This window comes from Carcharhinus amblyrhynchos, chromosome 7 (assembly GCF_965287045.1).
Source record: "Carcharhinus amblyrhynchos chromosome 7, sCarAmb.v2.hapA, whole genome shotgun sequence".
Classification (NCBI taxonomy): Eukaryota; Metazoa; Chordata; class Chondrichthyes; order Carcharhiniformes; family Carcharhinidae; genus Carcharhinus; species Carcharhinus amblyrhynchos.
The window spans coordinates 49,530,343-49,544,259 of NC_137330.1; the positions used below are offsets into that span (position 1 = coordinate 49,530,343).

The 13,917-nt window shown below is 38.8% G+C and overlaps 1 protein-coding gene across 5 annotated transcripts in view; it reads right to left on the reverse strand.

The window, feature by feature from the left end:
- Nucleotides 1–13,917, reverse strand: part of agbl5 (AGBL carboxypeptidase 5) — a 102,551-nt gene that overhangs the window by 60,285 nt on the left and 28,349 nt on the right. For all 5 annotated transcript variants that reach the window (XM_080192253.1, XM_080192252.1, XM_080192254.1 and 2 more), the window contains 6 exons: nt 9,101–9,278; nt 8,320–8,498; nt 7,439–8,009; nt 5,321–5,490; nt 3,364–3,499; nt 420–601 (listed from right to left, as the gene is read on the reverse strand). In XM_080192253.1, coding sequence (XP_080048379.1) covers nt 420–601; nt 3,364–3,499; nt 5,321–5,490; nt 7,439–8,009; nt 8,320–8,498; nt 9,101–9,278 — 1,416 coding nt within the window. The remainder of the gene's footprint in view (nt 1–419; nt 602–3,363; nt 3,500–5,320; nt 5,491–7,438; nt 8,010–8,319; nt 8,499–9,100; nt 9,279–13,917) is intronic.

The window sequence follows — 13,917 nt, forward strand, 5'->3', positions numbered from 1 at the left end:
AGGAAAATGCAGAAGGGAATGAGAGGGTTGGGAGAGGGGTGGTGAGCAGGTGGGAATGAGGGGTTCATGATACAGAAGCAACAAATAGTGCAAAGGGGGTTGAGTAAAGCACTTAGAAAGCAGACAGAGCATGAGTAGTTACCAGTCTTAAACAAAAATGGAGCTCAAAGCCAGCAGCACTTCTCAGGTTAAGTTTTCTCATTTGCAAACTGTGCTAAAATAAAAACATGCTATTGGAATGCACATAAATTGGGAGATAACTGTATTGTGTCACAGGTCATTTATATATGCCAGTACTTCCATGAAATTTGATGCTGCGCTATAGATCAAAAAATGACACTTCAATGCTGAGAGCCTAAGGCGTGACTTTGTAAAATTACTGGCAAGGAATTGTTATGACTGATCAATCGGTGACTTACTTGGAACCTTTAGAAATCCTTGTAATATTTTTCTTTGACAATGCCACGCTTCTTGTATTTCGAATATGCTTTAACATCCATGCACGAAGTTTAGTCAGACAACTATATTCTGACAAAACAACTCTTGGCCAAGGATTACAATCAGCCATATCCAAGGCTGCAATGGCTACAGCTCTTCCCACCTGAGAAATTGAGGGAACAGATAGCTATATAAAGATCAAATAATTCCTTTTCATACAATGGCTACGCTTTTCCCTCATATTCCCTCTCAGAATTACTAAATATTTGTGGACCCACCCTGGTGAATAATTCTTTGACCAAATGAAAGATAACAGTACTTTAAGTCCTGGCTCAATTTATATTTTGGAACCTTTGAGCATCCAAGCTAGCCATGGCAAATTCAAGCTCTCAAAATGCATTTGCTTTTTACTTGCTTACAATTAATTGCTATTATGTGGCTGGTTAAAATGGCTATTCAGGAAGTCACTATTTGATAATCAATTCTTTAATCTTGCAAATTTCATATTTGTTCATCAATTTTCTACAATTCAAGTTTGAAGGTTCTTGACCCGTAACACAAACTAACCCAAAACCAGAAACTGCATGCATCACAACTGAACATGCGCCTTGCCCAAGCCATGCTAAATTTTAGCTGTACAAATTCTGATTTATTTAAATCTAACTTCCACTAGAGCATTTCAACATATTTAATAAAACAGTGAATTAAAAAGAAAACAGTATTTATCTGATTTCACAATTTCTGAAAATACTGCATGTAAATAAAAACTGAACATCTCAGTTTGGTTTTCAAAATAGAAATTGAACCCCTCACTTCTTACATTCCCAATCTATCTTGGAGACCTGATAATGTAGAATATTTGTTAAAATATTTGCAGGTTTTCATCAACAATAAAGCAAATATAAGAATACAGGTTACCCAGTCTCCCATCGCCATGATAGTTATGTAACTCTGTAAATAGCGTGAACCCTATTGAACACCCATTCTGCAAATAATTTATATGATTCTCAATTTGCTGTCAATAAACTGCTGTGTCAGCCCACAGCACATGGATTGCAGCTACTCAAGAAGGCAGCTCACCATTAACTTCTCAAGAGCAACTAGGGATGGGCAATAAATGCGACGCTCATATCCCACAAATGAAAAAAAAAGAATGCACATCATCACATATACAATTAGTCACAAAAGGCAGTATTCAAAAGTATTCCTTTTATAACTATATTCCAGATTGCATAGCAAAATAGCACGCACCTGGAAATAAGCAAAAACTAATCCAAAAATTGTCCCTGTGCATATTTAGAATATTTGGGATTTCTTTATTTGAAAATTAGTTGACTTACTGAGGAAAAAAAAATTGCATTTATAAAGAGCTTTTCAATACCACCAACATCTCAAACTGCTTTGCAATCAATGAAGTACTCCTACAGTTCAGTCACAGTTGTAATGGAGGAAACACGGTGGCCAATTTGCACACAGCAAAGTAGCTAGGATTCTGTGCTTTGAACATTACATGAGGTGCCAAGTGCCAAACTAACTTACAAAGAAACAATATCAACAGAGTGAGGCGCAGGTTCTGATTAATGAGGTATTAACAGCAGTACTGGGCAAAGAGGGAGCTATCCCATTAGGATGGACTCCACTAAAACCAGGCTTGGACTGATGTTCTGGCAATTCAAATAACTAGGACAGCAGGTGAAACTTTAAATTAATAAGGGAGGTTGGAGGATTCAGTAAGGGTACATTTATAAGAACGTATAACAAAGAGGCTACAGAGTAGTGAGTGACCTGGGTAAAATAAATTGTGTCATGCAGAGTTTGACAAAGCATTTTAAGTAAACAGATGAAACAATGGCAGAAAAAGAGACCAAGGATGTCATTTAGTGGCAGTTGTAGAAAATTGGCTGCAAGATGACCAAGTTAATAAGTATGTCAAGGCATGTAGAAAAGTTAGGTGAAGTGGAAAAGGAGGTGGAGCAGCCCTGATAATAAAGGATGGGATAAAGACAGTTAGGAGAATGGATCTTAGACCAGAAGATCAGGATATAGAATTAATTTGGATAAAAGTAAGAATTAATAAACTGCTGAAAACACTGACATAGTTTATAGACCCTCTAAAGACAGGGTACAAATAAATAAATTAGAGAAAGGTGTTACAAAGGTAAAGCGCTAATGTAATGCAATTATATTTACATCAATATAATAGATTGGGCAAAGCAAATTGGCAAAAGTAGTTTGGAGAACAAGTTTATGCAATGCGTTTCAGACCATTTTCTAGAATAGCATGTTTAATGTATGAGGAACCCAACATCAACACCGTTCTATAAAATAAAAATGTTTGATGATTTTGTCAAGAGTTTTTTGAGAATATAAGCAGCAGGGCAGACAAGGGGAACCAACAGATGTGGCATATTTGGATTTTTAGAAGGATAAAGTACCACAATAGATCGCTGCACAAGATTGCTCATGGGATTGAGAATAATATTCTAACAATAATTGAGGATGGATTGACAAGCAATAAAAAAATAGAAATGTTATTTTTGGTTTGTATTGTATAACTAGGAATGTTGCAAGAATCAGTGTTTGGACCTCAGCGATTTACAATCAAAGTCAATAACTTAGATGAGAGAACTTAGTCGAAGTTTGCTGGTTATAGAAAACTAGGAAAGAAAGTACATCACAAGGGCAACTTAATAAACTGTTTAATGGACTGGCTTAGTAATGGGAAAAGAGGTGGCAGACGTAGTATAATGGAGGTGGGGGGAGAGAAGTGTGAAAATTATCAATTTGGATAGGATGAGTGGAAAAGCAGGTATTTTGGAAAAGGTGGGATACTAGCTTATGTTCAGAAAGACCTGGGTGCCCTTGTACATGAATCACAAATTCAAAAATACATGACACACATTATAAACTTGAAACTTTACATACTTGCTCAAAGATTTCTGTAGTATATTTAGGTGGAAAAGTAGGTAACGGTGGTGGACTAGCTCTTCCATTGTCATGACACGCAGGAGGAACTGAATTCACACAACGGCCTGTATTATAGTTGCATTCTAAGGTATAGCTATGGAAAAGAAAATAGACATTTACAAATAATTCCAGGAAAAGTCTCGAATTACATTATTAGGGTAAACATTTATGCTGACAAAAAAAATTACAAGGATATCAACTGTTCTGCTTTCCTTTGTACTATAAGGTACAACTAATACAACCGCCTTGAATCACACCAGGCATAAGGCCTTAAACAGGAAAATAGGATTCTGGACAGCAGCAGCTAGTGCGTCACAAATTGATTGAGTCAGACTGTGCTGACCACAATTGAAAGACTGCAATGTAATTAGAAACTCAGTCAAAGGCATCACTTTTCAGATTAGAGGCGGCAGTACAATTTTCTGTTCAACAGGAAACAAAACAAACTGAAGTTACAAATAACCAGCCGTTTTTTAAAAAAATGTTCAATAATCACCATAATGCTTTACTATTTTGTCTATTTCTGAATATACATACAAAATAATTGACATTAAATAATGAGTAGACTTCAGAATTTTTTTAGATTATCAAGAGAAATGTAAATGCTATACTGGCTAACAAATACTTTTTATTAGGGTGGGTTTGTACATATATAAGAGCAAAATAAATATAAATTAGTTTGAAAATGCATTTATTGCCACGATCAAACCTATCTTGGTATGTATTTACAAATCATAGGCTTGCTTATGAAGACAGATGCAAGTTTTAGAAAACGTAATTTGTGTTAAAACACTACATTTGACCAGGACCTTTGGCAAGGACAGTCCAAGCAGCAGCAATTGTCGGTTTGCATTTTGCTTGAAGATTCCACCAAGTTGACACTGCTTTATATTTCCAAGCCTTGCTTTTACAGCAATGCACTTAACAACATCTAATGGAGAACTCCACCAAAGTGAAGGAAAGTCAAGCAAAGACAGGATACAGTCACCTTTTTACATTGTTGGTTATAATATGGTAACATCCTGTCTGAATGTTAGGGAGTGAATAGATAGGTGGGTAAAATGGGTAATGGTAAAAGTGGGTAAGGGGACAATGAGGATAGGTGGAAAAGGGGTTCAGTCGATAGGGGAGTAAGGGACTGCGAATAGATGGGTGAATAGATAAGGTGGGTACAGGGGCAAGGGGGAGGTGGTCGAGATGGTAGGTGGGTGACACACAGAGGAACGGATATTCAGATTCAGGTCAGAGAGGTAGTTGGAAGTGGTTATCTGGTCTGATCAGGGTGGAGGGGGCTCAGTTGTGTAGTGACCCAAATGTTTTAATCTGGTTAACTGTTCTTGGTAAGACCCTGATTCCACATTCACAGAGAGTCCCAGAAGCAGGGAAGTTGAATCATTCTGGGCAATTCCCACAGAGGTCAGTGTGTCAGGACTTCTAGAGTCTCTGCACACATCTTTGATCATACATCCGGTCTCAGAGGATCCAGAGATCAAAAGATTTGATTTAATACAAAATTGTACTCATCACAAATAAAATTAATATATACAACAAATAGGGTATTCATTTTTTTTTCAGTCAATATTTTTAAGCTGAAACATTTAAGTTTAAGATCTGAACAATTTAAAATTTTCAGATGTCAATCTCTGTATTCCCTCATACAGCATAAACAATATAAAGTATCTGAAAAATTTTATTGAAAGCTATGCAAGCAAAAGAAATGAACCAAAGAATATTTTTATGCAATCTAACTCAAAAGCTACATTAAACATTATGAGATATAGAGATATAGATATAGATATAGGGAGCCGGATTGCTTGATCTTGGGTTCAGACATAGCTCGGCACAACATCGAGGGCCGAAGGGCCTGTACTGTGCTGTACAGTTCGATGTTCTATGTTAACACCGATCATCCCACCTGTGAATAATTCCTGTAGCTTTATAAATTGCCACTCTCCCACTTCCCTCTTTAGACTGTCCATCCCTTTTGTCTTTGGCATACATGTTTCGCTCAGAGAAATTGCAAGCCGTGAAATCAAAGTGTGCTGAGTTCATGGAGATCAGTTTTGGAAACAACATATTCTCCATCTATATGGATAATGAGGAAAAGTAAAATTATTGTAATGAAGAATTTACCGTATTTGTGACCGAGCAGCTGAAAAGTAAGTGACTAGCACATAAAATTAATCTTTAGACCTATGAAAGTAAAACTATTTTGAAATAACAGAGTCAAGTTAGTCATCTAATCAGAAGCTAAAATTGTTTGATTTTACTGTGTAACATTTAATGAAAATTTATAATTAAACTTACAACTTAGTAAACAATAATTGAAACAGTGTAAATATTTCACAAAACTGTAAACTATTTGGAGGCTTGAAATCTTTAAAAAGGCAACTGAAACCTCAAGCTGTTCTTCAAGTATTCCAGAGCCAATATCTATTTAGGTCAGCAGTGAATAAATTGGCCAAGAACATCTATTGTGCTGTAACTGACAACAAAGGTGCTTTACCCAAGATTTGTGTCCCTGTTTGAAGCAGCAAATGAAGATGTGGATGGCTATGAAGTTGAAATCAAAGCTTTTAATTGCTTTTGAGAGCCATATCTTCAGCAAACATTTCCTAATATTATAGTACAGCATTGATGCAACCAGAAATTTACGTTTGAGGTTTCTGTAAGGAGGGTCCATGTTTACAAATCTGATTTCTAGTCAAGTTGGATGATTGTACGCTAAATATGTGAATTGGCTATCTCCACTGGTCATCTCCACTTCAGCTGTTTGCAAAAATCTGAATTGTGCGTGGGTTGTTCAAAGGTGCAGCTCACCACTACCTCTGAAGGGCAATTTGGGATGCGTAATAAATGCTGGCTGAACCAGAAAAGCTCACATCCTTTGCATTAATAGAAGAAAAACCTGGAAAGTTCCAATGATGATGGTGTTTTATTGGTTTTGCTTATAGTACCACATGTCACTGCAATAACAACAAACCTTGACAGCTTGAACTGAATGGGACACAAACCCATCAGGATTTTCCAACCATTCAGAGAATTGAACCCAACCTCTACTTACCTAGATTTAAAAAGAAACAAAAAAAATTACTCTGAAAACCTGAAATAAAAACAGAAAATTATGGAAAACACAGGAGGTCAAGAAGCAGCTGTCAAGTGAGAAACAGAGTTAATGTTTCAGGTTGATGATCTTTCATCAGGACTGAAAAAAGTTAGGGATGTAGTTTTTTAAGCAAAGGGGGCGAGGAGAGGAAATGAAAGGATGGAAGGCAGCAGAGATTAAATGGCAAAAGGGATGATGAAGCACGAAACAGAAGAAGAGATGATAACAGGCTATCGCTCAGATTTCTGCAGTCGCCCACTTTTGACCTCTTGTATTCCATAATTTCCATTGCTCTACTATTGGCAGCCATTCCTTTAGCTGTCTAGGCCCCAAGTTCTGGAATTCCTTCCCAATAGCCATCCACCTCCCTCTCCTTCTACACGACATTCCTTAAAATCTACCCCGGCTAGCTTTTAATCACCTGTGCTAATATTTTCTTTTGTGGCTGACTTGTCTAATTTTGTCTGATTATTCTCAGGTGAAAAGCATCTTTGGATATTTCACAATACTGACATTACCAAACTAGTCAAATGACTAATTTTCATGTTGTATTGTGGATATTAGCTTTTTAAATAATATTAACACTTTAGAACCCTTTCAAATGTTATCTTTGTGAATAAGTGCGTGAACAAGATATTAGGGAGAAAGCAAATGTTGCACTTTTAACGTCATAGGATTCTAAGTCAGTGCACTATAATATTTTCAAATGAGCAGGTTGCAGCAACTTTGACATTTCTATCCAAAGCTTTGTGATATCAGACAACACTTGCTGTTGCGCGCTGACATCACTCTCATAAAAAAACTATTTAGTGAAGCCCATCAGTGAAGTGTAAGGAAAATATATTAGAAAAATTCAGCTACCCAAGTGCAATAAAATCACAATGTCGTTCTATGCATTTACTGAACATTAATACTCTGAATACGAACCTGGTTATTTTCAGTGGGAAGAGAATTTCCATACATAAAACAGCCCCGCTTTGAAGCATGTCCATGTAGGTCCACATAGTATGCAATTCCACTCTCATGTGGAGGAATGTGCTCAGCAGTTTCTGAAGAGTCACAGTTATCAGTTGCCTTCTCACAGTGTGCACCATCGCCACTAGATGAATTAATTTTCCCATTAAGTGATTCTGAAAGCGGCTGCCCGTTGTTATCTTTGCCTTGAATTAATGCATCTGATTGGTCAAGATCTTTACAGGAAATTATGCAATCCATTTCCTCATTTTCAAAGTTTTTTAGATTTTTGCTTTTCTCCATCTCTGACAGAGTGGTTTCAGAGGAGATAGAAGTTGTATTGATGGAATGGTTCAAGTCCTTTGTGCATAAAGGACCACTGGATGTCAATGGAGAGAGCTTTCTCCAGTCACTTTTATCTGGATTCACACGATTGTTAACATGATGATAAAGGATGACTGCTCGTGCCGCATAAATTGAAGGATGCAAATTAAAATCTGGATCCAAGTACAAACGATTCAGATTCACGCCTCTAGAATCTGTCCTGAGAAATACAAACATAGAAACAAAGAATGATACAACTCAGGAGGATGCTATTCCACCTATTATACCTGTGCTGACTCTTTGGCAAAGCTATCCAATTCATCCCATTCTCTTGCTGTTTTCGATAGCCCCGTAATTTCTTTGCATGTTATGTAAACAAGAATTTGATACTGTTGATCTGTTAATTGGGCTGTCATGCTATATATTACATTATTTAATGATAAAATTGTCAGAAACAGGTACTCAAAGACACAATCACAGCACTTTCCTGGCTGAATAACACAACAATAATTTAATAAATTCAGGCTTACCGATAATGTCCCCTCACTACACCATCTGGATTCAACATCGGTATAAGTTTAAACACAAACATTCGTCTCAACATCCGGGCACGTAGATCATCAGCCCGCAAAATAAACTCAAGGAAACCATTAAAAACAAAACTGGAAGGAGTTTCACCAGGATGCACGCGACTGCTGAGGAAAAATACCTAGAACAAGAGAAAAATATTCTGGATATAAATAATTTAATACACAATCAAATATCATACATGTGAATGAGTGCCATTTGACTGGGTGCCATTCCTGGGCCTGGGGATTGCAAGACCAAATATATCTGTCCTTGGGCCTTATCAGAATGAATCAACACAACACGTAACTAAAAATTAGACCCATCATTGCAGCAGAAAATCTAGGTTTGGACTTCCCATTTGGATTATCTATGTTGCAGAACAGCTTTACATGAAGCTTGCTAAACTGGAGATAGGAATAATTTTCAAATAATGGTTTTATGTTCATTACTGGACAGTTAACACCTGACTGAATCTAGATGAATTAAAAACAAACAAAATCAACAATGTCCAGAAAATCTAACAAGTTTTATATTTAGATTCTACATCGTCTCGCATGTGAATTAATACTTGTCTTTATAAAACCATCCACAATAAATCAAAAACAGAAATTAACCTTAAACTGCATTTGTCTACTAGCACAAATTGTTATAGTACCTGTAATTATTATAGCTTTTCATACTGAAATACTGACTGTTGGCAAAGCCTTCATGCATAGAGTAGACAGCTTTGGATTTTCTTACTTGTTTTCCAGAGAACTGCTTTGGGCGAGGAGTGGAATGATCCGGAAAAAGCTTTTCAAGTCGTGGTTCACATTCTGCTGTCATCCCATCACACGATGTAATGGTAATAAGATCAATACGTCGTTTGTCCAAGGAATAACACAGAGGCTCACGGTGATAGTAAATAGTATCTGGAGGACTGAAACAAAATTTTCTAGTTACAAGCTGGGCTCTTCACAAAATTCAACTAATAATCCATGTAAATAAAAAGTACCAAGAATACTCTAAGAAGGCAGCAAGAGTGCTTGTACATGCTCAACTCAAAGTACTTCCCCATGTACAAAGAAGACAGAGATACTTTCTCTGGAGGAAAATTAATGAGAACTTCACTTTCATGTACTGGCTAGTAGTCTGTGGGAAATCCAAAATCCAGCACAAACTTCTGCATGTTTAATATCGCAGACATCTAAAAAGAGGACTTGGTTGCACAAGGAGTTATAAATTGTCCTTTTGCTGGTGATCAGAGTTCAAATTAAGCCAAGACTGAAGGGGTACAAGATTCACGTATCTACTTGCCACAAGGATCCCATGAAAATGGGTTTGAGTGGTCTAAATTCATTTCTTTATCAGAATTGGCCTACAGCACAAATCCACCTTCAATTCAGCATTAATATGGTGAAATGGTACAACAACAAAGATATATGTCAATAAAACGAAAGAGATAGTCATCAACTTCAGGAAGCATAGTGGAGGACACGCCCTTGCCTACATCAAGAAGGTGACAAAGAAAGGAAACATAGACTATGAAGCTAAACTAGCACTAAATATAAAAAATGACAGCAGAAGTTTTACAAATATATAAAGAGGAGGAGGCTGGCTAGAGTGAATGTTGGACCCTTGGAGGATGAGAGGGGGGATTTAGCGGTGGGAGATAAGGAAGTGGCTGAGGCTTTAAGTACGTGTTTTGCCTCGGTCTTCACAGAGTAGGACACGAATAGTTTGCCGGATATCAAGGATAGAAGGATGGTAGGAGTTGAATGCGATTACTGTCACTACAGAGGTAGTGCTTGATAGACTAATGGAACTGAAGGTGGACAAGTCCCCAGGACTGGATGGAATGCATCCCAGGGTTCTGAAAGAAATGGCAGAGGTGACAGTGGATGCCTTAGTAATTATTTATCAAAATTCACTGGACTCCGGGGAAGTGCCGGAAGATTGGAAAACGGCTAATGTTATGCTGCTGTTTAAAAAAGGTAGCAGACAAAAGGCAGGGAATTATAGGCCGGTTAGTTTAACGTCTGTAGTTGGAAAAATGCTTGAATCCGTCATCAAAGAAGAAATAGCGAGGCACCTAGAAAAGAATGGTTTGATCGAGCACGGATTCGTTAAGGGGAAGTTGTGTTTGACGAATTTATTGGATTTCTATGAGGATGTGACTAGTGCAGTAGACAGAGGGAAACCGGAGAATGTGGTGTTTTTAGATTTCCAAAAGGCGTTTGATAAGGTGCCTCATAAAAAGTTGCTACAGAAGGTTAGGGTGCACGGAGTTGGGGGTAAGGCGTTAGTGTGGATAGAGGATTGGCTGTCTAATAGGAGGCAGAGAGTTAGTATCAATGGGTGCTATTCTGGTTGGCGGTTGGTGACTAGTGAAGTGCCGCAGGGATCGGTGCTGGGGCCTCAACTATTTACCATTTATATAGATGATCTGGAGGAGGGGGCTGAGTGCAGGGTGACGAAATTTGCTGATGACACGAAGATGAGTGGAAAAGCAGATTGCGTGGAGGGTGTGGAAAGTCTGCAGGGAGATCTGGATAGGCTGAGCGAGTGGACGAGGACCTGGCAGTTGGAGTACAATGTTAGCAAGTGTGAGGTTATCCACTTTGGCAGAAATAATAGTAGGCAGGATTATTATTTAAAAGGCAAAAAGCTGCAGCATGCTACGGTGCAGAGGGACCGGGGGGTCCTTGTGCACGAGTCGCAAAAACCGAGTCTGCAGGTGATCAAGGAGGTGAATAGAATGTTGGCCTTTATAGTGAGGGGAATAGAATATAAAAGTAGGGAGGTCTTCCTGCAACTATACAGGGTACTGGTGAGGCTGCAGCTGGAGTACTGTGTGCAGTTTTGGTCGCCACACTTGCACAAGGATATTTTGGCCTTGGAGGGAGTGCAGAAGAGGTTCACCAGGCTGATACCGGAGATGAGGGGGTTAGACTATGAAGAGAGACTAAATAGACTAGGTCTATACGCGTTGGAGTTTAGAAGGATGAGGGGGGATCTTATAGAGACGTATAAGATAATGAAGGGGATGGACAGGGTAGAGGTAGAGAGATTCTTCCCAGTTAGAAAGGATAGCAGGACTCGAGGGCACAGCCTCAAGATAAGGGGGAGCAGTTTAGATCAGAGTTGAGGAGGAACTTCTTCACTCAAAGGGTGGTGAATCTCTGGAACTCTCTGCCCGTTGAAGTGGTGGAGGCTACCTAACTAAATATATTTAAGTCACGGGTAGATAGGTTTTTGATGGACGGGGAATTAAGGGTTATGGGGAGAAAGTTGGAAAGTGGAACTGATCCACTTCAGATCAGCCATGATCTTATTGAATGGCGGGGCAGGCTCGAAGGGCTAGATGGCCTACTCCTGCTCCTATTTCTTATGTTCTTATGTTCTTATCAATGGAGATGAAGTGGAGATTGTCGAGAACTTCAAATTTCTAGGTGTCCAGATCACCAACACCCTATCCTGGTCTCTCCATGCTGACACTATCTCTCATTCACCAATATCTCTACTTTCTCAGGAGGCTAAGGAAATTCGGCATGTCTGGAGTAGGTACAGAGGAGATGTCAGGGGCAAGTTTTTCACTCAGAAGGTGCTGAGTGAGTGGAATCGGCTACTGTTGGTGGTGGTGGAGGCAAACTCGTTGGGGTCTTTTAAGAGACTTCTGGATGAGTACATGGGATTTAATGGGATTGAGGGTTATAGATAGGCCTGGAAGAAAGGGATATGATCGGCACAACTTGTGGGCCAAAGGGCCTGTTTGTGCTGTAGTGTTCTATGTCTGCTACAACTCTCACCAATTTTTATAGATGCACCATAGAAAGCATCCTTTCTGGAAGCATCATGCTTGGTACAGCTTCTGCTCTGATCAAGACCGCAAGAAACTGCGAAACATTGTGAACATAGCCCAGTCCATCACGCAAACCAGCCTCCCATCTATCGATGCTGTCTACACTTTCCACTATCTCGGAGAAGCAGCCAGCATAATCAAGGATCCCACACACCCTGGACATACTCTCTTCAACCTTCTTCCATCAGGAAGATGATACAAATGTCTGAGGTCACGTATCAACTGACTCAAGAACAGCTTCTTCCCTGCTGCCATCAGACTTTTGAATGGACATAGCTTATATTAAGTTGATGTTTCTTCACACCTGGCTATGACTGTAACATTATATATTCTGTGCCCTCTCCTTTCCTTCTCTTCTATGTACTTTATGACTGGTATGCTTTGTCTGTATATCACACAAGAAACAATACTTTTCACTATACATCAATATATGTGACAATAATAAATCAAATTAAATCTTACTTGGTGGGGTGGGGAGGGGGTTGGAGGGCTGGCTGTCACAGAAAAAGGAAAAAACAAAAGTCACAATGGTCAAGTGGGGAAGGTGAAGATGTTGTGGCACATTGCTGAGGTAGTGAGACAATTTTTATTCCACATTTGAATTTTTTTCTACTCGTTCACAGGGAGTGAGTGTTGCTGGCTTGGTCAGCATTTATTGCCCATTCCCAATTGCCCTTGAAAGGTGCTGATAAGTTGTCTTGTTAAACCACTGCAATCCATGCATCGTCAGAACAGCCACAGTGCTGTTAGGAAGGAGGTTCCAGGACTTTGACCCAAAAGTGAACGAACGTTGATATAGTTCCAATACCCGAATACTTTATACTGAATAGTTTCACCAGAACTGCTGATATTTTAAAATCAACGTATAGCATATCTAACTCAAGGAAGCCTACCATCTGAAGATTGAGAGTTTTAAACAATATTCAGAAAGATTAGTCAGAAAGAAACATATCGTGAGTATATACAGCAACCTTTGCCTCCATTCTACATCTGGACAGCAAGCAACTCAAATGTCTGCCCTGGGCAGCAAAAATACAGCCTCTTACAAATCAAAAGGAATCTCAGCACCAGTCAACTAAGTAAAGCCTCGAAGCACTGTAGGCATACAAAACTACACTAACTTGCGCAAAATCTTAGACTGAAACGCAATATTATTTTCCAAAGATCAGGCCAGAGGCACAGATCTGCACAAAACCCACTGCAAGAAAAAAATGATCTGCCAATTTGACAAACCTGAAGTCATGCATTATATATCAGTGCTCCCAACTACAAAAGCACAAAAACATCTCCAGACCACCACTAGGAAACCACGAAGGCAATACCAAAGACTATTAAAGTTCCCTCTTCACCAGATCGCAAGAAGAAAACCACATATTATCAGAAATTCCTGCACCAACTCCCCCAGAAACACATTTCATTGATATATGAAGGATATATGAAGCATTGGAAACTGGCTCAGACCCTCAACAGGGACAGACTTCGTTGTCAATATACTTGAACTCCAGGCACATATCTAAAAGCTGGATGAAAATTTCCTGTTGTGCAGAATATCCAAGTGATATCCCAATCGCCGGACTGAAACGTTATTTACACTACAATTAAGCGCACTGGGGCGCTGTGTCTGAGTACAAGACCAAATAACCCATCTTCTATAGAATAACAAATAGAAAACTGCTAAAATGGATGAAATAGACTATCAGGGATACGACAATAATAA